Here is a 27,137-nt window from a genome sequence, read left to right as displayed (position 1 = left end):
TTAAGTTTTAAGGTTAAGGGTATTTTAATAATTTTCATTCTCAAAACTTAAAAAAAAAAAAAAGAAACCCCCAAACCCCCTTGCTCACCTCTCTCATTCCTCTCAATCCTTTCTCTTTCATCTCTCTCACTCTAACCTTTTCTCTGTCATCCCTGCTGTAGTCCCAATTGAAAAAATCAGAAACACCCTATTGTCTCTGTCATCCTACTGGAGTCTCAATTGAAAAAATCAGAAACACCCTACTGTAGCCCCAATTGAAAAAATCAGAAACACTTGCCGTTAAACAATCTTACAAAAAAATGATTTTATAATGAGTTTTGATCTTATAATTTTTGTCTCATCTAATTTTATCCAATTTTCACAAGCATAAAGGAATTGGTAATTGACCTGGAAAAAATCAGAAATACTTGTTAAACAATTTCTTAAAAAAAATGATTTTATAATGAGTTTTTATTTTATAATTTTTGTCTTATCTAATTTTATATAATTTTCACAAGCATAATGACATTAGAGGAATTGGTAATTGGCCTGGAAAAAATCAGAAACGCTCGTTGTTAAACAATTTCTTACAAAAAATGACTTTATAATGAGTTTTCATTTTATAATTTTTGTCGTATATAATTTTATCTAATTTTCACAAGCATAATTGACATCCGAAAGAATTGGTAATTGGCCTGGAGGGTTTTTTTTAGAGATGATGATTCAACATATGGAGATGATGAAATTAGAGAAATTAGTGAAGATGGTGAAATTGAAGAGATCTTGAATGAACCTTTGCCTGAAGGTGAATATGTCAATGACTCAACTCTTTACAAAGGCAAATTGTTTAAAGGCAAGTGTTTCTGATATGTTCAATTGGGACTATAGTAGGGATGACAGAGAAAAGGTTGGAGTGAGAGAGATGAAAGAGAAAGGATTGAGAGGAATGAGAGAGGCGAGCAAGGGTTTGGGAGTTTCTTTTTTTTTTTTTAAGTTTTGAGAATGAAAATTATTAAAATACCCTTAACCTTAAAACTTAGAATCCATGATATATAAGGGTATTTTTGTCTACTAAAATCCGGTACACATTGCTAAAATGTACCAACTGAAAAACAGGCGTACGCGTGTTAGCAAACCCCTATATATATATATATGTATAGTTTTTACTTCTACCATAATATATTATATAATATATAAGGATTGTTGTCATTATTTTGAATACTCGAGAATCTATTTGCACATGGTTTTTTTTTGTTGCATGCATTTGTATAAAGTTTTTAATTTTTTTTATGAATAAAATTCATTGTGTAATAAATTAAATAATTTCATTTTTATTTATAAAAAATTATATACATAATTTAATGTTTTATTTTCATGTATTTATTTATATATTTTTATAATAGGTATAATTTGACAATATTTTGTGAAATATAACTTTTTATTATAAGTTTAGTATAATATTATCATATGTTTGTGTTCTTTTATTTTACTTTTTTGTTTTAATAATTTTTTATGATGAGAAATAACTGATGAGCTTAATAAAAATATCAAGGTTTATGGAAGAAAAAATCTATAAAATATTTAACGTCAGTTAAAGTATTTTTAGTAGACGATTTTATTTTAATATTTTATACTGGGTAAATTCCTTCATTTTATTTACAATTTAAAATTTTATTTCAATTTTGCTAAAATATTAATTTTTACTTTAAGATTTTAGGTAGCTTTTCAAGTCTACATATTTTTTTAGAAAACAAATTAAGAATATACATTTTTTATTGTTGTAAAGATATTGAGAACTTTTGTAAATTAATTATAACCATACGGAAAATCTTATTCTTGACTTCGATGCAAGATCTTATAAATAATAAATCCTATTGTGAACATATTGTAAAACCATACTCTTAAATTAAAAATACAGAAAAAAAAACGGTTAAATATATTTTAGAATTTTGTTTTGTCTTTCAAATTTTTGGTGTATCTAATAAAAAATCAATTCCTTGGTTTTATTTATTTTTTAACTATGTTAACTAATTCCAAATATTCATTATTTTTGTCAGCAAACTTAACTGATCATTTTTAGTAAAACTTTATTGTCATTCCAACTAACGAAATATTATTGATCCATATGTATTTATATATGAACGTTGTCAAGATAAATAATTTAAAAGGAAAATAAGTATGTAGTTGAATATCTGATGATAAGAATGTAAAATAGAAGTTTTCATTTAAACAACCTTTTATTGATAATTATTTAAGCAAAACGTTAACAATATTGAAGAAAAAGGATTGAAATAAACATTTTTCAAATCAAACAGACTGAAAAAAAAAATCAATTTTAAATTTAGACCGTTGAAAGTTGAGAAAAGAGGGAAAACAGAAGAAGAAAGTAAGTCTAAACTGTTCTGTTCGTTATATTTTTGGCTGGACCCAGAAGTTAAAAGGGTTTTGTTTTGGGTTTGGGTAGTGGTTCTTGGCTATTGCTTCCTGTGAAGAAATTATGGGGTGCAGGAAGTAAAAGCTATTGTTCTTGTGCTGAAAGTGAATGAAACCGAAATTGGGCCGTAACTGAAGGAAAAACCTACAGCAATAATCCATAATCCAGTTTTTCATCATCCAATAGCATTCAACTACCAACTTTCCACCTCTTTACTGTCTTTACACCAATTTCACACTATTTATTTAGATTTTAGAGATAAAATTAACCTATTAATTTAACAAAAGTATTAATTAAACAAGCTAAACATTGTGGTCTTGTAAAAAGAAAAATTATGATGTCACGTGTCTATATCATATTCACTTACTCTTTTAGAGTTGTATCAGATATAATAATTCTCCCATATTGCTTCCATGTGAGAATTACATAAATGTTAATTTAACTTATAAAGAAGTTGATTTTTTTTTTTTTAATTTTTATTACTTTTACTAAGCAAGTGTTTAATAATTTAAAATCAAATCAGTAACTTTAATGACGCCATCAAGAAAGTGTATACAATATTAGTTATGAATCAACTGACCTAATAAATATGACACCTTATTTTGTTAAATATTAAAATTGTGGATTCTTCTTTTGATGAAAATATAGCAATAATTTAAATATGATAATAATGAATTAACTCAAAATTTAATATAACTTCAAATGTAAAACATCTTTTTATATATATTTCATCTTTTTCATCTTCGTAGAATTTCAAACTTTATATTTAAATTTTTCATATAAATTGATATGATTCTGCTTAGAAAAAAAGTACGATTATTTTCTAATTTGGATCCGAAAAGGTACAATAGAAATAAGAGAAATATACAGAAGAAGACAAAGATGAAAAACACTACAATCTAACAAATAAATAAAGTAAAGATTCATCACAAAATTGTTAATAAATCAAAGTTGTAATTCAAAAACCAAAATAATCTTCTTTCAAATAATGAAAATACATATAATATAACTTTAAATTGTTTATGTTAGCTTTTGGTACTTCTATATAAACACATAAATTTAAAAAAATCTATAAACTTTAAAATAAAACTTAAAACCCAAAAAATATGAAAACCAAAATTATAGACTTTCACTTAGCGAGATCTAGTTGTTTAGCTAACACAAACTTACTTGTCTAACTAATTTAATATTTTGTAAAATAAAAATAAAATTATAATTTATTTAATTTTTTAAATTATTGTTAAATTTTATTCATAAAAAGACGTATTTTGATATTTCACGTTACATTTTCATAAATTATTCGAATTACAAATATTTTTCCAATAAAAAAGTTAATTCAACAAGTAACCTTACTTTCTCTCTCAGTTTAACCTAAACAACTAAAAGCAAAGTTTAACAATTCTACAACCTCAAGCAATGATTTGAGGCTGATTGTGTTAACAACTTTTGGTGTATTTAGCTTGTATTCTTAAAATACCTTTGCAATTAAGAGCGTCATTGTGAACTTTTATTTCAAGCAAAGACACTTGCCAGCTCTAACATCAAAAGAACCAAATCGGAGTTCCTCGAAAGAAACCTTAATCGGGGACATGCCTTTTTGGAGAAATAAAAAAAAAAATCAGAATTTCTTTGTTTATTTGCACATGGTGAAGCTAGATTGCGAAGAAAGTGGCAGCCAGATCATGGGCACGTAAACAAAAGTTAAGACGTTAGACTCCCCAGATTTACTAGATTGTTTCAAAACATTCTTTTTCACAACATTTTTCAAAACATTCTTCACTTTAGGATATAAGGTATTTTATTTTATTCATCCAACAATAAAGAATGTGCAAACAAGGTATCTTATTCATACTTTTCTTCATTTATATTCACTTATTCAGTAGCAATTACTACATTTTAATCTTCAATTATTCTCACACTTGTTAAATTAAAGTCAAATTATATGTCAACACTTTATCAATGCCATGGTCAATTTTGTCTATTGATGATTGAACCTATTTTAGATTTTTATTATTTTTAATTAATTATTTTAAAGTGTCATTTTTTATTTTATCTTTGTTCATAAATTTAGTACTTTCTTTGTGTTCAATAAAAATTCTTATAGATAAAGGCCTGATATATGGAGAAATGTTTCATTACTTTTGGCTGATTAAACACATAACTCTTTTAAAGTAACAACTACAAAACATTTTTCTAAACATTTATTGGAGATCAACTTTTACCAATCGAAAATTAGAACAAGAGTGACTAAGTTATGTTTTTTTAACCTTGAAAGTATGAAATCCGAACTTATGTAAATTTTGAATTTATCAAAATTTATTTAAATTGTATTGCTCTTTTCTTTGAGTTTAATCAGTTTATTTGTTGAATTGAAATTTGATTCACATTGAAAAGAGCTTTTAAACCTCAAACTGAAAAATATATTTAAACTCTTAATTTGATATGTTGAATCGATTATAATTAAAATTAAATTAAGATTATAATAAACCAATTTAAGTTCATTTATTTTCGGAACTAAAAGGTGATGATATAATTGAGATTTATTAAAATAAATAACTATAATTATTTATACGTGTAATTTTATGAAACCTAGCTTGAATTTCTTCATACTTTTATCTCTCTTTATCTTTGTTTTTCTTTTTTATATATATTTATTTTTATCACTTCACTTGTTAATTTGTTCTCCTAAGTTATTTTTTTCACAAAATAATAAAATTATTATAGTGTAAATTTTGTTTATACTCCTTAAATACATGTAATTATAATACTTTTTTTAAATATCATTAGTGTAATATTCAATAACAACTTAAAACATAACTTTTAAATCTACTTATTGGGAATAATCTAAAGTATAAGTTAAAATTTTATATTGGATAAAAATGTCATAATTAAATATGATAACAGACTTATAAACTCATTGAATGAGAAGTGAATCAAAATGTAACACACACATATATATAAAAACCTAATTACACTCTTTAATAAAAAGATTAATGACTCTTTTAATTTATAAAAAGTTTGTTAATAATTTATTTATTATACTTTGATTATATATAATTAATTTAAATTTTAATAAAATTAGTTAATAAATTTCATAAAGTGTCATGGTTCATTTATCCACATGCAATTTTTGTTCCTCGAGATGGTCAATTATTATGAAGAATGGTGCAACGAGAGAATATGATTGTTTATCATTCACCTATCATAGAACAACTTTACACAATTAAAACATCAAGTTATTGTAACATAACGCAATGCAAAATTTGACTATCATGACTTCCCAGAACACAACGAATGAATGGTTTTGTAAAGAAGAAAGAAGGGACACACTCATGGTGGTCAAAGCAATGATGCATTTGTATATTTAAATCGGAACCAGAAAGCTCCAAGATTGTCTTGTAGCGAAGGCATACGCATTTCTCAATTGCTATTATTATTTGTCGTTTTGATTTTCCTCTGTTGGGAGCATAACTTCCTTTATATGTTTGTGCATGGAAGCCCTACTGATTGAATAATAGAACGCTAAACTGAAATTAAAACGTGTAATAAATGAAAAGCGATGAAGTAATTAAGAGAATGAAAAGAAAGCCATGCTATTATGAAAATGAAGTGTTACAGAAACTATTCGATTTTACAAGAAGAAGCCCTTGGTAGCCAAAATTGATCACTCTATGAAGTAATTAAGTTGGATAGTCTTGGGCAGAGAAGAACTCATGAAGCCACTATCTGCTTTTGTATCTCCTTTACCACCCCAACAAAGTCTAAAAACTATACCCTCCTTCCCTCCAAACTTAACTGTTTTTAAGCTGCTTTGGAATACCTTTTTCAGCCATTTCTCAAACACCTTCTCGCTAAAATAACCACACCCAAAACACACATCCTCAATCACCCTCTCATCTACACTTAATTTCTCCCAACCACGAACCTCCTCAAATGACCCTTTTATCTTCCACAAAATCAACTCTGCCATCTCTCTCTCTTTAACAGGATTTGTGTTCAACTCAAACCGGTTTTCAATCCACTCAAGAAATCCCTTTTTTCTCACTGGATCTGCTATACTTTCCCCAGTCAAATCACTTGAAATAGTACTACTTTCTGCTGCTTTACCCTCCCCATCACCCTCTTCATCAGCTTTCATGTTCAGATCAAGAGTGTTAAAGCTCGTCTGTCTCGAACCCACTTTCTTCTTGCTCCCTTCAAAACTCTTTGTGTGAGAAAACAAATCAAGTTCAGCTCTTCTTTTGTTGCCCAAACAAGGCTCTATTATCCTAGTTGTGGCGGATTCAGTCTCTAAGTTTGGCTTGCTTTCACTAACCTCCCATAACAACTTGATAACCGAATCCTCGTTCTTCTCCTCAATGCCAGTGAATCCACCACTTGTCAAAATGAGTATCACTTGGCTTGAGTTCTCTTCTGTGGAATTTCCAAACTTTCCTGTTTCAAACCCATCTGAGAGGACTTTCTTGAACTGGGCATCAGCAAAGTCAACATTTTCTATTAGCACCACAAGCTGTTGGTGGGTTTTCAGCGCTCCTGCCAGCATTTCAGAAAATGGGGCTACTGAAGTCTCTTTCTTTAGCATGTCAAATTGAAGGAGCACATCAGTTGAGCCAAAAACTGATTCTGCAACTGCAAGTGCCAACCTTCTTTTCCCAATGGTGTCATTGCCTTTCACAAGTAACCAAGTAATACTGTTATTTTGCTTTGCTGATTTGGAATGGATCAAGGCTTCTGCTATTGAAGGAACAGTCTCAGACTGCCATGGCACATTCTCCTGCAATAGTTTACAAATATGAGCTCTTTGCAGTGTTCTATCATCAGTTATATCCCCCACCGTCTCACCTGAACCGCCATTGCCAAGAGCAAGAGTAGTCTTTACTTCTTTACCTTCCATGCCCTCCGGGGAATCTAAGACTCGCTCTGTTGCTTTCCTTTTGTCGCCGAAATTGAACTCAATGATGCATGATTGTTGGCGCCGGAACCGAGGAACAAGTTTGGAGGTGGAGCAATGTGTCGCATTGTTCGCAAAAGATATGGAGCTTGCTGAATTATAACTGTTGTTCCAGTTCAATGGGTTATGAAGCTGTTTGCTTTGATGGAGACAGTGGCACAGTCTATTCCACTTTCTTTTCAACTTGACTAATTCATCCTGAAAATGTTCGATTGTTACATAGTATAAGTCATGAGTCATTACAATTTTTCAAATCTAAACTAAAGGGATCAAGAGCATGCATGTTGAGAAGAAAAATAGAGTCCTTCCACAGTTGTTCGATTATAAATATATAACCAGAAAATTAACTTGACTTTCAGTTTTCAACTTAATAATGTTCTACCTTATTATGGTCTTCTGTGCTATGAGACTGAAGCCAGAACGGCATCATTTTCTTTTGATCTGACATAAGAAATTGGGCTTCCTTTTCATAATTTGAGGCACATTCTTCACAACAGTTCAGCCTATCCTGCTGCTCCGTGTTACCAAAGGGCTTTGTTTCAGGCACATGAGATTGATTTTGGGAGATGGTCATCTTTGAATCAAGGACACTGTAAGTTGAGAAAAAATATTCATAAAGTTAACATCCAAAATTAAACAAATAGTCACTGTTGAGTTTACAATATGTGGCTTCCATTCTTTTCACTTAACATCACAATAGCTCTGAATTATTCCCACTGGGTGCAATATGGCATATTTACAAAAATATGTGAATATATTTTTCTTTTTGGTAAAGTCTAGTTTCAGTTTTTCCAGCTCAATATCATGTGCATGCGTATGTGTAAGAGGTTGGTTATATACTGACAAACTAAAGTGAGGCAGAACCAGAAACAGAAAGGCTCTGCTTCACATCTGCCTTACCAACCAACCAACCAACCAACCAACCATGCTTTTCACAATGGTTCTGGCATAGCTCAGTGACCGTACGCACTCCTCAACAAAATGTAAAACAAACTAAGCTTTCAACAAACCATCATGCCTGAATAACTTTTATGTACTTATGTTTTCCTCTCTTTTAGTTTTTTTCCTTTTTATTTAATTTTTACTTGTCATAAATGGAGTTTTTTTCTTCTTTCTGCATTAAATTAAACAAAATAAGCAAGACATTTTCTGTAATTGACTAGTGTTTTTGGCATTAAACTAATTATTAAGCAAATGATTACCTGGGAGCATGAAGACTCAAGTCAAGTCCACCTGATGGAACAGGAACAGCCTGAAGAGCCCACTGCTTCTCAAGAGGGGGTTGCCTCATTTGACATCTCATGTATGTTTGGTAACTAGAAGTGGCCATGAGCCACACCTTAGCATTATTTGAGGTTCCACAGTCACAGAATAACTTTCCAATTTCTGAAACCAAATGATCAACTGGATTGTAACCAGAAACTTCTCCTTCTGGGGATCCTTCCTCTTTGTCACTGAGGCTTGCCTCCTCCACGGTCCACTTCAGGTCTCCAATGTAAAAAATGCCACCCCCTTCTCCTGATGCAACGGAATTCACCTTCCTTTTTAGTTCCAAGAGTTTCATTTCAACTTCATCTCTCTTCATGCAACTCAAAGAAACAGGTGAAATCTGGAATTTGATAAAATGGATTGACTTTAACTCATCAGGCACTTCTGACCTTTCCACCCTTCTCATTAGCTCTCCCACAAGGCCCTCGGTTAAGGACACAGAGTCACCTACAATCACAGTGTTCTTTTTCTTCTTCCTCAGGAGAATATCCAGAACAACCTTGATATCATCCTTACTGGAAGAAGCTGCACCAGAGAAGGAACACGCTGGTGCACTCTTCAGCGGAGAAAAGAGAAGTGAAGGGTGGAACTCAGAAGCATAAGAAGTTAAGAAATGATGAGTCTGCCTGAAGTTGGCAAGGTTGGTGGTAGTTTCCCTGTGGTTCTCGCTGGAAGAGGGAGAGCAAGGAGAAGAAAAGACACCACCAGAGCTATTGTAACACTGGAAAACAGAATGGGGTGAAGAATCCTCTATGTTGTTCTTAACAGCAGTGCTGGAGAAACCAGCCTCTCTCATAACCCTGCTAACACTAGGGTCATCAAGGATTGATGTGATGAGGTGTTCAAGCTCAACCTTGATGGTAAGAAGAGGCTGTTGTTGCTGTTGCTCTATGCAGCCCCTTCTCTGGTGAGCCTGAGCTCTCTTCAAAGCAGCAATGAGAGCATTGGAGAGAGAGGGCTGAGTGTGGATCAAGGGAGCAGGTGCTGTTGGGAGCCTGTTGAGAGCCACATTGAAGCAAAGCTCAAGAGCCCTGCATTGAAGAGGATGAGAAGTTTGGTGAGGCTGAGACTTGAGACAAGCCCTTCTCAAGGAACTGCCTCTTAGGCTGAGCAAAGTGGCAGCCACATGCAGAGGAGTGACCTGTGCATGGCCCCTCCTCCGAGCCAACCCCAGAGAGTGCTTCAACACTGAAGCAGCCTCAGCTGTGAGGGTCTGCTGTAATGCACAAACTCCTGAGCGCATCACTTGGCCAAACACCACCCCCCTCACCACCCCCTTTGTTGCTCAACCTTTTCTTTTCAACCACACTTTTCTTCTCTTCTTCTTATCCTTCTCTTTCTCTCCAACTATACACCACCCCTATGAACTCTTTCTTTCTATGCTCAAATCACTTTCGACGCAACAAGTGTAAGCTCAGACAAAAACAGAGAAGGAGAAATGAGCTCTAGTGAGAGTCGTTAGGCTTTAGAAATACCTCAACTATATGCCTCACCGCCTTCTTTATACTTCTCGTCACTCATCATTTTTATTCTTTTCTTTTTCTTTAACTCTCTCCTTTCGTTTTAGTTTAAAGAGGCAGCTTTTTCTTGTCTTTATTTATTATTTCACCAATTCTACTTCGTTACCTTTATTCTCTCTCATCCCCTCCAGTTTACAGTTATCACTACAATATCATCACTCATCAACACTTTATAACCTTTTTCTATTTTATTTTTTTCCTATCATATTATAATACCCTTACAAATTTATATTTTTTTTCTCTCTGTAGATGTCATTTGAATCTATATTTTTTTCTTTCTGGTGATCTTATAATACTGGATTTTGGGTGTTCATATAATTTTTGTAGTATTGATAAGAATGATAACATATAAAAACATCTAAATTTCTATATCTTTTCTGTTTTTTTTTTCTCTCCATACACTAGTTGTCCAAGATTACTATTGCATACAATAATAATACAGCTTGCTCATATCCGTAGAAGTTTGAATGAAGGAAAGATATTAAACAATGTCTATGTACAACCAGTTGTTATTAACTTATGTTGAACATCTTTAAGTAATAGCTTATTATGTATGTTCTACTAAGTTAATTAACTTGGTGAAAAAATGCATGTGTGAGAAGCATTGTAATCATGCATTTATAAAAGTATGAAAGGCTGAGGCTTTAGTGATCTTAGTCTACTCATCTAACTGCTACCTGCATTAACAATGTGCATGCATGCATTTTCTTTTTATCATGGTTAATCATTGTTATCATAATACAAAGGGCTAAAGGAATTATGATAAATTGTAGTGTTATTTTCTGCTGCATTATTTGTAAGAAATAAAGTAGCACAGGAAATTAGAGAGTGCAGTGATGTGGACCCGCAATTCAAAATTTTTACTCGGACTCATAGAGCTTCCCACCCACCCTTTTCCACGTCATCTTTTGAATAGACAGACAAGGCCAGCAGAAATTCAAAAAAAGTTACTAAAGGGAAAAGAAATCAGTGGCATGAAAGATTTTCTTTTTAAAAGCAAAGCGGTAAACTACATTTTTCTTATAATCTTTAAACATTTTTTTTTCAATTTATATAAAATAAACATAACTAGGTTATGTTTAGTTTTACTATTTAGCCTCCTTCAAATACTCTTGTCTGAATAAACTCATGGGTTTGGTGATAATGTTGAGCTTTCTGACATGATATCAAGTATAGTTTGCATTACATATGCCTTAAAGAGGCTTTGAAATTCAAGCCATTACGATTTAGACATTAAAGCTCAAAGTTGAGTTTTAGAAACTAAGTTTAGAAGATAGAATTGATTCAAACTTAACATGCAAAAGAGGTTAAGTTTTACATTAATTGTTGAATTATACTGCTACAACATTAATATTAGGTAGCTAAGTTGGGGTCTCTCTTTTGACGCCAATCCTCGTAGAGAGACAGTAATTTATTCCCCAAGTACCCAAAAAGCAACCCTCTGTCTGCTATCCCCTGTTAGCATTATTGGTTCTTTTTCAGCCTCACTTCTCTCTCCTCTGCAAACTGCAATCACCTTTTGTCTTAATCTCATCTCCCATTCCAACAACCCACTTAAACCAACCTTTTGTTTTACCATATAAAGCAACGAAAACTGATCTATTCTCCATACTGTTACAGAAATTGGACACCCATTTTTGTTCCCGTCTCGTTTATTCAATTTTCACATTGTGCTTTCTTGGAAGCCTTAAAACACAACCATTTTACTATTTTCGTCTAATATTTTACCCCTCACCATTAATTCCATTCATTTACGTTTGTCTTTTCTCTCTTGCTTTCTTAATCCAGCTATTCCTTTTGCAGGTTTTATTTTATCTATGCTAGACTAGATTCTTATTGAGATGTATGAAAGGAATATGTATGATCAGGTAGATCTCGAGATTATATACATATAGCATAAGGGACACCACTGTATATACACTATTCATATATAGACGAAGAGAGAGAGAGAGAGAGAGAGAGAGAGAGAGAGAGAGAGAGAGAATAAGGCAAAGGAAACATGGTAATGGTAAATATGGATGATGTGAGGAAGATAGAAGACAGAAATAAAAGAAAAAGTGTGAAAATTGAGGTTGTATTACTTGTACTGATAAGCCATATCCTTATAAATATGTATAAATGAATTTACGTTTGTAAGTAGTTTCTTGGATTGTCACCTTTTGAAACTACATTGACACTAGTTTCGTTGTGACGTCTTCCCATGCAAAATAGTAACTGAGAGAGGGCAGGATTAGACATAACTTTGACCAAACTGTACATGAAGGAAGCATATGGGTCCTCACGTAGTCACCTTAATTTGACCCTTGCAAGATTCGAAGCATGATTCTTATCATAAGAAAAATGAATCATTGTAGCCTTTACTTTTATGTTAATAAATCCCTAAAGAAAATGAAAGAAGATAACAAATCTTGAAAAGGACTAGGACCGAGAGGGAGAGCTTCATCATCCAAGTATTGCATCGCGCGAATTCCGAGACTACTATCTGTTCAAGAGTTTAAGGTAGGTTCAAGAAAAAGGAAACGAAAAAGAGAAAAAAAATAAAAATGGAATAGAAGCATAATATTCTAATTCTGTAACTTCCTTATTCTCCATTACACCAAAAAGAAGGATGGAAAATCCGTTGATATGGCTTATGTATATATATATAACTATAAGAAGTGTTTCTGTTGGAAGTGAGTGGAATGGAAAGTACATAAAAAAAATTGAAAAGCTTGTGAGTACCAATGATGTACTTAAATTTAAAATTGAGCACCAAGCACAGTAGATAAATGTATTTTATTGAACGGTTGCAATGCAATTTATATAAAACTATGCAAATTAATCACCTTGTAAATACTTTTCGTTTAGAGCACAGTAGAATAGTAAACAGTTGCCCTAGAGCGTTCAAATTTTTGAGGTTAACATTGAGCATCTATTTTGCAGTCAAAGACACAGATATGTATCCATTAAGTTATTGCTTTGTAAAAGTCTATCGAATATATGTAGCTGAGTGATACTGATACTGATACCTGTCACTCTTACATTTATCATCACGAGATTGGAGGCTTCATCACTATATTTAAGACATATATACCATGAGAGAGAAAAAAAACTTTCTTTACGTGAGATTGATGACAGTAGTGTGTTTTAATTATTATTATAATACAAAAATATGTTGATTTTTAAATAGTTATGTTGATTGCAATATTTGATTTTCACCAGTCCCATTTGTTTATCTCATATTTTAAGTACAAGTAAATATCATACTATAAAATTGTATATTTTATTTATTTCAAAGTTTATATATGAAACTATCAAGTTTATATTAATCAACCAAGAGATAAATCAATCTAGTGAGAATATATAATTCACTATATGGAAAAGAGACCTTTTTAAAATCCTTAGGACAAAACTCAATATCAAAAATAAGTTTTTAGGATGAATAATAGCTATAATTGATTAAAAAATATCAACATATTAATGAGAGAAAGTTGGTCATTGTGCTTATCAAAATTCACCAAGAAGTATTTGAGAGGAGTTGAAACTATGGAATAATGTTGGGTCGTTGTCGAGTTGTTGCTTTTGAACAATCTGGATCGAGCTTCGACTACAGTCTGATATATTACATACAGAAGATTCTCTTACACTTAATTAAATAATCTGAATCGAGCTTCGAGTACACTCTGATATAAGATTTAAATGCAGAAGACTCTCCTATAGTTAATTAATAAGTAGATAGTATGATTAAATTTGTGAATTAAGTGAATACTTTCTAGATGTTATATAGCATAGATAGGGTTGTTAAGCCTCTGAATAACGACTTAACATATATAATGATATATGAAAGCTCGGGTATCTTAGAATCTGTATTTATTGGTGTTGGATACTCTATGTAGTTCATTTTGGACACGGAAGAATTGGACGTACAGTCATAATGGTTGGGATTTAGGAATCTATTATGTATCTTGAATAATCATAAGAAAAACACATAAAAATAAGAATAAAAGAAATCAGTGGTAAATTTTATAGTCAGAACATATATTCTCGACACAAATGTCACTCGCATACATATTTCATACAAAACATTTGTTTATATAAATAGAATATCACAGTATGCGTGATTAGGGTTTTGTTCTGATTAAAGACAAAGGCAGCACTAAGTAGGTAATTATGAGCTGCTGAGGCTCACTGATCATTTTGGTGCCATCAATGGCAAACCCTTTTAACAAAACAAAAAGGGGTGGTTTTGATTGAAAGGGGGAGCTCAAATCATTGGAACATTATATTTAAAAGTTCGAAAAAGTGAGGAAGACAATAGGATTTCTCCAGTTGCAAGAAAAGGATCCCTTTATGGATTAATTGCCAATGTGAACCTTAACCATCCTCCTTCATATACAAAAATCAATCCTTCAATCCAATGATTTGGTTTGCATGTTCACTAACAGATTTTCAACAAAGTATTAAAGAAAAACCCAGGCTTCATCAAGAGACAGATCAGGCCCACGTGTATTCCAAAGGGTTTATTGACTACCAAGTAATTACATCGTTTTACCACAAGTTACATTATTAGGCAGATTAAACAATAAACATGAAGCAATTCCAGATATGATTTGTACAGCTTTTATTGTGAAAAGGGTCATTATAATTATTCATTTTTCCTAAAAAGAAAGAAGAAAAAAAAAAAGAACTGTGTGTGATGAATTGTGGTTGACAGCTCCTACTCCTAGGGTTACGTAGCACTTATTTCACAGCTATATAGGAACTCCTCCTATAGCTTTGTTTGACAGAAAAGACAAGCTCATGTACTTTCATTAAACCACGACTGATAATTTTTCCAGTGATGATAGGTTGGTTACTCAAATCATTAATCACGATGTGCATTAATCTATTCATTCAATCTTTTTTTCTTGATGCATCTGCGAAGATCAAAGGAATAAATCAGATAAAAAAACAGAAAGTAGTATTTGATCAGCTCCCTTGTCAAGAACAGTTAACCAAAAGTTTTCAACCGGATATAATCTTATAGATATATAAAATAGACGTATTCTAGTTAATTTACCATGTTGAAACGCTGGTAAAATTAAAGTTTTAGATTTAACAACAGCTAGTGTTGTTGATACTGGGATTGAGAAGCTTCGATCTGGATATGATGAAGAAATATAAGTACAAGATTGTAGTTTAATGTGGGTGAGGTGAGAGCAATTGTATGTAAGAAATAAAATGATTAAGTATAAGGTGCGTTGAAAGAAGAAAGAAAAAGGAAATGGAATGTGTGTAGGTGGGAGGCATAAAGAGAAGGACAGTGGAACCCACAAAGTAGTAGCATAGAGGCTTTGATTCTGAGATGTAGTTCTCTGATCTCTATAAGTAACCACATTCCTGACTCAAAAAAGTTAGTATGTAGACATTTTTTTAGGAGGTGAAAAAGAAGGCCTAGCGTGCAACTTTATACATTTTCCCCACCCATTATCCTCTGTCATTTAATACATCATATTCACTCTTTTATACTCTCATGCATCCATATATGTGTTCAGATGGAGGTAATATGTAATTTTAACTGCTTGCTTTATATACTATTTAAACATATACATTATATGAAATTAATCTACACATTGTAAGTTGTTTCATTTTTAAACTAGTAATACATTTGTATTATATTTTAAACTGATAATACTTTTTTTTTAATTTTATTCTTTGAAAGTTACGTAAATTTAAAAATATATATGTGCAATACCAATACCTAAATTTATTTATATTTCAGATTTAACATATGTGTTTTCTACATCTGTGTATGTCCAAAAGCAGCAGAGAAAAATATGTGTAAGCCTCTTTTTCCTTCCTGAGCCTTTATTCCCTAAAACACACACAGTATTTGATAAAAATTATGTACATCTCCGTGATCGTGACACACAAACTTGTCTCCTGGCTACAGTTTTATTTCTTTAGGCTATGTGTTTCTCAGTGGAATATACAATTCTTAAAATTACATGTTGGCTTTTGTTTTTTGTGGCACAATGGTTTGTGATGTCAGGCGACACAATGATTAACCTGACATTCAAAAAGGCCTACCTACATCCTTCATTCTCATACTAACAACTTCATTTGTAATTCATCTTAAACTCAATGCAACTCAAACATGAACAATTATGTAGTTATGCAATCAATATCGAACAAGTTATTCGCTCACCATTATGAGATCAGATTGAGAGCATTTTTACGTAGAATTTGTTTGATGGTACATAATAGAATTTGTTATCTATTCAAATAAAATTATTTTTGAGTGGAAAATATCAGTGATTTTTAGATAAATAAGTAACAAGATTAAGCTAAGGTTGTAATGAGAGAGAGAGAGAGAGAGGTGAATATGGAAAGTGAAAGTAAGGAAGTAAAGGAGAAAGGATAAAGGAGGAGGAAGCTTTTGTTACTGAAATCTAAGAGAGTGATTAAAGCAAAGGAGGGAAGTAAAGCAAAGAAAGTGAAAGGGAAAGTGACGAAAGTATGTTCCTTTCTTTCTCTGCTCATCTTTCTATATTGCATGCAAAACGATGACAACCTAAATCATCATTGCTGCCACTCTCTTTGTTCACTAATCCCCATAAAAATGTCATCGATCTCTTTCTTTCTTTCTCTTTGTTTTGTCACAGACACTCCTTTTGCTAAAGAATGCATAAACAAATCAATAAATTAAAGCGGCTGTGTTTAATCACAAAAGCTGTCTAGAATTAAGAATAGAAAGATTTGTTGGTGAGAATGATCCAACATGTCTTTCCATATTGTCTCAACCTCTACATATCAATATAATATAAAAAGGCATTATATGGCACCTAATGTATAATTGTGAGTTAAGTAACCATGCTCCACCTTCACCCTTCCTTTCTCATACATCAATTCTAGCTATCTCATCTACAAATTCAACCTAAATATATCTTCCTCGGACTCATTTTTTATATTGATTTTAAGCTTACAACTTTTCTTTATTTTTAAATTATTAAAGACATTCGTTACATAAAAAAACAATACTTGTATCAAAGGCTTAATTATTAATGTAATTATTTTTCAATATACTTTCTAACTGCATTCTTATATTCTTTTAAATAAAGTTAATAACGTTAATAGTAGAAAATGATCACATGTTAATCCCAACTATTTTTATCTTCTCTAATAAATTATTTTTTAGCAATTAGTTCCATCATCTATCTCTGTATTCATCACCAACTACTCTCTTTCTTCCCTTTTATCATCTACATTGTTCTCAAACTTCCTCTTCTCAGTCAGTTTTTATTTTTAAGTTTATTTTGATACTCAATTAAGTAAAAAGAAATAGAGTTAAAAAAGTTGGAATTAGTCTTTAACCCAATTTAGCCTCTCCTTTTTTAAAATACATTAATTTAGTTTTATCCAAATTTTGTTAAAATTATTTAACATTTTAAACACATTTCTTAATTAATATTGAAGTACAAATGTGTCAAATAGTATAAACAGCTCAAATGTTATCATGGAAAGTGTTTGAAAAATCAAATAAACTTAATAAAATTTGGATAAAAAACTAAATTCATGTATTTTTAAATTTTAGAGATTAAATTAGGATAAAATTTGGAAAATGACTAATTTTAATTTTTATCTAAAATTAGAGGATTAAAAACATGTTTAATCCAAAATATATATAAAAATAAAATTAAATCATAAATCTAAATATAGAAAATAAATTATTAATTAGACTTGTACTTAAGGAGCCTCACATTCGTTCCAATTATAAACCTTGTAACTCTACTTCACTCAGAAAAAAAAAATTATAAAAAACTCAACAATAATAAATTATGATGCTCTTGGACAGAGACAACAGGAACAGCTAAGATTGGTATAGTAATCCCCTTACTTGTTTCATCACATAGAAATTCATCATTTTCCTTACATGAGTATCTCTTACAAAATAGTTCGCGGACTTTCTAGTTTTATTTTCGAGTATGAATGCCCATGTACATGTTTTTCCAAAATAGAAAATATAGAATAAAAGTATATAATATTATGACATGCACGTAATATAAAAATAAAAATAATCATTTTAATACTTTTTTAATTGTCATACCCATATAAAAATTCACAAATTGTGTTCTTCTTTCATAAAATATAACTATAGAAATTTTGATATATTTATGAAAAACATTAAAATATTGAAAATATCTAAAAGTTACTCTTTCTAATAAATTCAAATAAAATTATATTCTAAAACATACATTATCGAGTACATTAAACACCTAAATAATTTTACAACTAATTTAAATTATTTACAAGTATCTCTTTTTTTCTTGGGAAAGAATTTTGTTTTGTTGAGTTTTGCAAGTCAGTGATTTAATTAGCCCAACCTATACATGAGATGGAAGACACCACTTTAATATAAAATCTCAAGATAATGGATTTGTATTTTCTTTTATCTACAAGTTAATCGGTTTGTATATATTTAATTTTATATATTGTTGATCTTGCTTTTTTCTTCTAAGTATGAGATTCACATTTAAAATTCTGACAATCCCTTCTTCAAGTATAAAGTTTCTTTCACATTTTCATATACTTCCTCACAAATAATAACAATGACCATGTATTACCATTTTTTTATCACAACAATATTCGCTTATTTGAAACTCTTGTCCAAGAAATTTCAACACAAAAAAATCCTTAAATATATGATATTTCATCCATTCACGTTAAAACTAATAACAATTTGTTAATTACTTAGATGATATATTTCTCGTTTCTAATTTGCCTGTCTTTCTTACTGAGTTGAGATGATATATTTGAAAGATTTTATATAATAGTCAAATCCAAACATATTCATTGTGGGGATGTAGCTCAAATGGTAGAGCGCTCGCTTTGCATGCGAGAGGTACAGGGTTCGATCCTCTGCATCTCCAAATGGTTTTTTTTCAGTGTTTTATGCACAGACTTTATCTTTGTTTTTATGGCACACCATCAGATATTGTTAGCTTCTGTTTCTTAATTTGAATTTTGTTTGTTTTCTTCTTAAATTTTGATGATCCTAAATCCAAAAGGGGAGACAGTCACATGGCTTGAATACATCACAATCAACTGGTCCCAAGTCAAAACTATGTATTGGCTTTTCTGGTTGTTTTATCTGAATCTGTACATCACAGCCAAGTAATCCAACCAATACTTCTGATTCAATCGCTTGTTTCTTGCACAGTTTCTTTTCTTGTTTTTAAATAAGTTGCTTATAAAACATTTTTTATACATGAGTAAGACAGTCTAATTCAGAACTAAACACTGAACCAACAAATTAAGTTCCCAGATTTCTGGCAACAGACGATAATTTTTTAGGAATATTATACTTGAAAACCAAATCAACATCAGCATAGAGGTTTTATTCTCTTTAGGGTGATTCCTCCTGCAACCTTTTGCTGAGACAGTTAGACCAAAGATGGTCACACATAAGTGTGATAATGCATAAAAAGTTTTCTCTGGGCTCAGTTGCCCATAACATTGATTGATGGAGAAATTGGCAGGAATCGGGTAGCACTTGAATAACATATATGAGCAAGAAAACACAAGACAACAAAACAAAACCTAGCTATGCCATCTATATCTATATAAGGTAACAAAATAGGTCAGGGATGACTCAGAACAAACAAACTCTGCATGTTTGTCCCTGCTGGCCTGAAAATAGACCTTTCAAAAACATCACTTGTTTCTTCAGAAATAATGCATTTGGGTTCACAGAATGCTGGTTAACGAATAGACCTCTCACTAACTGCTTTCCTCTTCAATATAATATTCTATTCATATAATGTACTCACTGCACATTACCCTCCTTTTTCTTACCTTTATACCAGTTAAGCGTGCCCTTCACCATGACCATAAATAACATTACATTTACCTTTTATTTTCCCTCTCTCATTTACCATTTACACAATTTCATACTGGGCCACTTGGCCTCCACTCTCTCAGTTTCCCAAAGATGGATCTTGACTCAAACACCATGCATGAGATTCTTCATCAAATGGAAAAAAGAAAATATGTGTTCTGCTTTACCTCAACTTTGGTGACTGCTAAATGTTTTGTCAGCAACTCCAAATATTCGTGTGCATTTTTTTACAGCACCCAACTTCATTATTTTTGAGATAGAAGTTTTCAAATATAAAATCATTCAGTTTATATATATGTTTATCTGAAAACACTTAAAAAGAAATCGCGAGCTAAAACATAAAATATCATCGTGTTATGAGTGCAAAGAAAGAGTATAAAAATCAGGCTAAAATGTGCAGAAGTAGGAAAATATAAACGTTTTGATTTGATATATGTCTGATTCTAATAATTGGTGCCTTGTCTGGTACCTTAGAATTTAGAAGGATAGCAGTGCTCTTTTTAGTTGTCCTTGGCCCATTTTTATCTGTCACCCATATAAAATTTATCAACATTTATCACTCTATGGTTCTGAATTTATATGTTTTAGCTATAAGGGTTTAACAATTTTTATCTTCTGTTAATGGACCTAGAACATGATTCTGAAAAAGAACAATTGAGCAGTGAAGCATAATTAAAGATCCTGCCCTATGGGATGTTTCTTCTTTCATTAAGCCAATATTGTTAATTTAATCTTTTGACATTAAATGTGTGATTGCCACATTAATTTAATGATGTGGATTTCAATAGTTAACTCTATTTATTAGAGTCTCGAATTTGCATTTTAAGTATAAAAATAAAAGTTATTTAAATATATGAACCATGTATCCACATTTAACTTGATTCATCTCGAAACTAAACACGCATTAATACCTTTTAAGTTATTATCTGTTGGATTTTAAGTGCCTAGTTTTGTACTAAATATACGACAACTCATGCATTCCAGATGAGATTCCTGTAATGTTAAATGTTGTAATTCTTGTTGAGGTGCATTTGAATATATTGTTTTTCTCTATGTATTCATCTTGTTGTGCCAGCAACATTCACCTAACCTTGTTAGTTAATAGTATCAAAATTTGTATCCCACTATATAATAGATATTTAAATAACTCAACCAAGAAGCATTTAATATCTATCAGAAGACTTGATAAATCACACAAACAAGTATCAAGGAACATATTTGTTGGTGTTTAAGCAGTGAAGTCGAGGTCAACTCTCTTGCACACTAAATTCCAATCAAACTCCAAACAACCTCAAAGCCGTCTTGTGATTCAAGTCTTCAATCCTTTACTCCTTTACATCATGTGGTGGGGTTACCTGCAAAAGGTACTCCTATGCTTAAGTCAGTAATGACTGTTTGGTAATTAAAGTTAATTCTCGATCATGCAATCACCTAACTTTTTACCTTAAACCTGTATTTATAGGTTTCGAAATGAGTTTTTAATTAAAATTTGCCTAATAAGATCCAAGAGTTGATAAACATACCTTATTTGTAAATGTGCTTAATTTATATTTAATCAATATTAAGAAATTCATTGATCAGCCAATGACTTTTATCAATGACTCTCTGATTTTCGAAAGTTATCTCTGGATGTGAAGGTTGACCGCCCAGTCAACTGCTAACCGAGCAACCGATCATACGGTACAGTTGGCAATGCATTAAAAAAATTTAGAACTGGTGTGAGTTATCCTTTTCTTATATTGAGTGTTACTGAACTAAATTTCCTCTCTAAAACATTGATATCAGTAAATTTTGTATTAGAAGAGCAAAGAAGTCCTCAGTTTTCAAACATGGATGTCTTACATCTCATAGTTGCAACTAATACACAAGCATTTAGAACTATGCAAAAAAGAGGTCGAATATAAAGTAGAGCGATCTCTGTTTCTATCTAAGAATTTACACCCACATTTATCCTACTAATTACACCATAAACAAAGCTTCCAAATATCGTCCACCATAGACAGGCAGGAGAAGTAGACCCATGTGCTAGCTATCGTTAATCTGGCTGATGAAAAATTGTCATGTAAAGATGGATCTAACTTGAAAGTACGTTAGGAACTATGCTTCAGGATATGTTTACAATAATCTCAAAGCAACAACTCTTAGCTACTTATATTCAATTCGACCTTCTTTTCTACCATGCAAATGACGTGGAAATACCTCTTCTGGGTTACCACTCTCTTCATTAGCAACTCTAGTCACAATTCTTAAAGGATGAGCCTCCGTGTTGAACACCCATTCATCCAGGGAAATGACTGATGAAGGCGAAAACAACAGATAAAGATACTTTAGTGTTTCTGAAAGGAAGTAGCTCTGCATCATATTATCTTTCTGCCCAGTAGTCACCTAAGCATTTAGTCACAGTTTGTTTAGCAGTGCACCATGCATAAAACAGCTAAATGCTTCTATGTACTCATTTGCTTTATAAATTCTATGCATTGAAAAAAATTAAAGAAAAAAGTACGAGTATGATCAAGTTTTGATACAACATTCATAACTTATGATTATTATGACAACTATATATGTCAAACTAAATAACAGCAAAGTGAGAACAGTTAACAGATGCATGCACAACTTTTCCAAGCGTGAGAGTAAATCATGTAGGATAAATATTGAAGAGTTATGAATTTCTTACATCTTTGAGTCCGACATATCCTGTTTCGATCCGAGTATTGTTTTCAAATGCTTGGAAAATATTCCAACCCCATTCCTGGTATGTTTTGTTTCCAGTGAAACGCCAGAGGTAGAATAGTGACTCAATTGTTTCAGGCCTTTGGATATTCCACGTGGTACCAACACTCATATCCTACAGTTTCATAACCTTAGAACAAAACATCTTTGGAATTTCACAAACAATGTTAGAATTTAAGGTTCAAACCTCTCCATCGCGAAAGTAATAGTTCTCTCCTGCCAATTTAGTTGGTGTTGATTGGTAAAAGTTGTAACAAGTCCATACAAGCTGCGAGCAACAAGAAGAATCGGAATTCATCGTAAGTTTGAAAGAAAAATGGAAGCTCAAACCTATATTTTAAGCATAAATTAGTAATTATCGTCACAATAGAAGTTATTTCTTTGGGAAAAATTATTTAATATTCCGTCAAAACTGAAACCTTGGATGTATGATTCTTTGGTTGAAAGAGAAAATACAAATACAACATGGTTCTTCATCATGTTCTGAATAATGTTTCCAATTCCAAGTGAAGAGGCAAGAAAAAGTGTGATGTTGATTTTCGGAAGAATCAGCAGCACATAAATTTAATAGCTTAAGCTTTTAAGAGAATAAGTACTCTGGTATTATATTTCTAGGAAGAAAAAAAGAGGGTCACCTCCTCTGCAAGTGACAGATATTTTTCAGCTTCTCCAGGGCCATAGGTTGAAGATCCCAAAGCCAACATTCCAGGAACAAAACAAGCTAACTCGTCCATCTGAAAAGGACACCAAGTCAAATATTCTTTTAATGTCGTACTCAGCTAAGACTAAAATAAATATCTTTTTCAAATAACACCTTATCAAAGACTGCATTTCCAAGCTTCTCGGATATGTATGCAAAAGACGAAGGTGTTGACTTTTTAATCAAGCTTTGAAGACCTATCATTGATTTCTCCCACATTTCCCTGATCCACCATTAGCTCACACATTTCAAATATGGTTCTATGTGTGTCTCTTAGCTCAAAAGTTTGAACTTTCATATTAAAGTGGTGTTGAAAAGAGTTTGCTAAATGTGTGTTTTTGTAGAATATGCATTATGGATGAAAGGTATTCCATAATACTTTGGCTTCTTCCAAAAGTCTATGGCAACAAAATATGTACATGGTGAACTAGAGTTAGGTATACTTTGTAAGAAAAATCAACATTGAAAGCTCATTACCTGTAAAATGCTACAGCTTCAGTTTTATTTCCTTGTATCCAGGCCTTGAGTAGGTACTCATAAAAGCTGCAACATATAAATGATAGAAAAATGTCAAGCAGACTGTAACCCAATGAAGGTTAAGCATGTTTATTCCACGTTCCCAAAAAAAATAGCACATGAATATCAAGAGTTTAGCAGAAACTTACACAAAATTGGAATTGAATTTTACTTGAAGACTTAAGTGGCCAACAATTACAAGATCATAATGCAATAATGATGTTAGCAAATTTTGTAAGTCTCATACCTGTCACCCATGGCACCAAATGTAACTGATCCACCTGTTTGAGTTCCAGTAAGCGGATTAAGGTATATAGGAAGTAACCCATCATCCGGAAAATCTTTACGAAGCCCCTTGATGACCTTCTCTGCCTGAAATTATTATTATGACATTCTTGAAATCAATATGCTCAGTAATTTTTAGTTATGTTGTGGGTTTGAATTCCACTGATAAAAAATGTTTAGTAATATGAAGGAAAAGCAGTAAAATGTCACCTTTTCTTGGTACTTGGGGTCTTTTGTCCTTTGAGAGAGAGCAATGAATTCGAGTTGTTCGGAACCAGAATCCGCAAGAATACTGTTTCCCTAGTAATAAAGAACGACCAATCAAGAACATAAAACAATCTACAATAAATCACAATATATGTAACAATGAGATGCAACTAAAATTTGCATTACAACACACCATATGATATGTTGTATTACCAAACGCAGAATGAGAGTTCTATAGAAGGACAGTAAATTTTCAAGACCAAAACAAAAGACATTGATATGATCATCAGGCAATCAAAGAATGCCTTATCAGTCAGTGATGATGGAGGTGAACATGATCCAAATATTCAAGTCAAACAACAATTGAAAAAAAACAAAACTCAAGTCATCATGTTATAAATATCTAGCAACAGAATATTATCAGTGATTAGAAATGATTTTGATAGAAAGCTGCGATTCTGTGTTATGACATTAACTCTAGACAAATAAATGAAGTAACATAGTGATGACAAAACATACCCGCGCCCATGCAGGGTTATTTGTATTGCCAAATGCCAAGTTAATTCTATTGTAGGGGATTCCTGAAGCTGTATTCCATGCAGGCAACAACTTATCTGCAATTTCTCTGGCCTTCTCTAGGAAAACTTTGTCACCAGAGAGATCATAAGCACTAAGAAGGCCACCCATCACTCTAAACCAAAACGATAGATAAATGAGACAAAATGAATTACAAAGAAAAACTGTTGCAATTTACAAAGCTACAACAATTGTTAGGTGGGGGAGGAAATTAACATTTCAACAAAACTAAGATTGAACCTTCTAATTCAACCTTATGGTTGTCTCGAACACACTAACTTCAATGTTCTTCTCGAAAGACAATGATTCAGCAACCCACCTGCATTATTTATCTCATTAGATGCTTATAATGTGTTGGATTCCTTACTACAAAAATGATCCTTTCTCTTTTTCCTTTTTTTTTCCAATTCAACTTGTAGCAAAAGTAGAAAAGAACAAACACTTTCAAGCAGACACAGTGGATTGCAAAATCAAATGTACTAAAAATAAAATACAACTCACTCTCTAGCTCTATTAAATTGATCATCAAGACCCATCACAAATAATGTGTCAAGTGAATCTACTATAGTTGCCCCTAGACCGCCAAAACTGTCAACACCATTCATTGATTGTGGCTGTGCAAGGAATAGCAAACTAATTAGTTGCATAGTTTTAATTTGACTATTCTAAACTGTATGCTATTATAGCATAAAACATAAATGGATTTAGAAAGGAACATGCAGACACACTTTGTTATTGCTTCTCCTGATGTGTATAATAGGTAAATTTCAGTTGTAGAAAGAATTTGCATATATTATTCTGTCCTTCGTTGATCAAAATTTGAATGAAGTGTCGTTTATTATTATGTCAAAGAAATACCTATTTTTCAAAGTTCAATGGCTTATCCAAAAGGGTTGCCTCCTCCTCAAGCAACAAGCATATAACACTCATCATATCAAGCAGTGGATTAAGTAAAAGGTTAAGAAAATATTATGAAAAACCTTAAGTTCATCCTTTCCCCACGCATACGTTTCATAAGACGTCCAAGCATGAAGCATGGCATCTTTTATTTTATCTCTTCGTTGTTTGCTGATAGGATCTTCTTCAACATAAATATCCTTAGCGAATTTATTGACTTCCTCCTCATTCTGAATACTTTCTGCCGAGTCTTTCATGTGGCCTTTTATATCTTCTATCTGCAATTTCAAATAACTCAAACCAAGTCAATTACCACGAAGGCACAAAAACAAAAATTTGAAAGTATAACAAAGAACCCTGTAGATAACAAAAATCTGCACATCTTACTGAATTCTGCAAGCGTGTAACCTCTTCTTTCAATTTCAAAATGTCATCCTAGCACCAGACAAAGAAAAAGAAAACAGCTTAAAGAATATTTCAAGAACCAAACTTTCAAAATATTACATAACCAAGATTAAAATACGTAAATCAACACATTATTAACCATGATCAAATAGACTATTCAAATCGAAAACACTAACAAGGGATGAGATGAGACAAGAATACAAAGCAAGATGGCACCCCTTCCATCCCTTTTAACATCAGAAGTTATTTCTTTTACAAGACAACAACCAATGCAATTAATATAAAAGATGAAAAAAAGTCTTGTAGGATTTATAATGAAAATGGAAATTTCTTGGTTAATTTAGGAGAAGATGAGAAAAGACAATGAAAGAACCTGCTGTCCACTGCTGAGTGATTTGCGGTCATAGAGTAGCCATGTAAGTGAAACGCAGACGATAAGGACCATTGCGAGTCGTTTAGGTCTCTTAATGTAATAACGAGGTTGCAAATACCTCCATGCAGAGATGGAGGAAGATGAATAAGAAGACTTTTTACCCATTTGTTTGAGAATGTTGAATGAACCCAGAAGAAAAAAATGAGTGGGAGAAAGAGATGAAGCATTAATAGTGTGTTATTGGAAGAGAAAGAATGATAAGAAAGATATCATTTGTAATGGGTGATGGTGCAAATGCATGCGTAAGTTGTAACCTCAACGTAAAAATAGGACGCAGTAAATGTCGGAGGATATTTTCAACCTTCCCCTCTCTTTTACATCACTCTTTGTCTTCATCATTCTCAACCTTCACTTAATTCATTTTTTTTTTAATTTCAAT

The 27,137-nt window shown here is 31.9% G+C and overlaps 2 protein-coding genes and 1 non-coding gene across 3 annotated transcripts; 1 reads left to right on the top strand and 2 right to left on the bottom strand.

Annotated features, from left to right (window-relative positions):
• Positions 1-5,981: 5,981 nt before the first annotated feature.
• On the bottom strand, positions 5,982-10,162 carry LOC124839562 (protein SMAX1-LIKE 4-like). The gene is made up of 3 exons (XM_047315425.2): positions 8,567-10,162; positions 7,747-7,954; positions 5,982-7,562 (listed from the first exon to the last, which is right to left on the bottom strand). Exons 1-3 carry the CDS (start codon positions 9,874-9,876, stop codon positions 6,078-6,080), a joined length of 3,003 nt encoding a protein of 1,000 aa, XP_047171381.2. The 5' UTR covers positions 9,877-10,162; the 3' UTR covers positions 5,982-6,077.
• An 8,806-nt stretch (positions 10,163-18,968) lies between these two features.
• Positions 18,969-19,041, top strand: TRNAA-UGC (transfer RNA alanine (anticodon UGC)). Its single transcript has one exon. It is a non-coding gene; the product is annotated as a tRNA-Ala (tRNA).
• A 2,772-nt stretch (positions 19,042-21,813) lies between these two features.
• On the bottom strand, positions 21,814-26,863 carry LOC124839563 (mannosyl-oligosaccharide 1,2-alpha-mannosidase MNS1-like). The gene is made up of 14 exons (XM_047315427.2): positions 26,699-26,863; positions 26,308-26,355; positions 26,004-26,198; positions 25,525-25,637; positions 25,277-25,342; positions 24,967-25,138; positions 24,451-24,540; positions 24,203-24,327; positions 23,917-23,982; positions 23,554-23,662; positions 23,375-23,473; positions 22,927-23,007; positions 22,684-22,854; positions 21,814-22,394 (listed from the first exon to the last, which is right to left on the bottom strand). Exons 1-14 carry the CDS (start codon positions 26,861-26,863, stop codon positions 22,155-22,157), a joined length of 1,740 nt encoding a protein of 579 aa, XP_047171383.2. The 3' UTR covers positions 21,814-22,154.
• Between the last annotated feature and the right edge of the window lie 274 nt (positions 26,864-27,137).

This window comes from Vigna umbellata, chromosome 1 (genome assembly GCF_029865625.1).
Source record: "Vigna umbellata cultivar VRB3 chromosome 1, Vumbellata_1.0, whole genome shotgun sequence".
Taxonomy (NCBI): domain Eukaryota; kingdom Viridiplantae; phylum Streptophyta; class Magnoliopsida; order Fabales; family Fabaceae; genus Vigna; species Vigna umbellata.
This window is presented reverse-complemented; position numbering and strand designations above follow the sequence as displayed.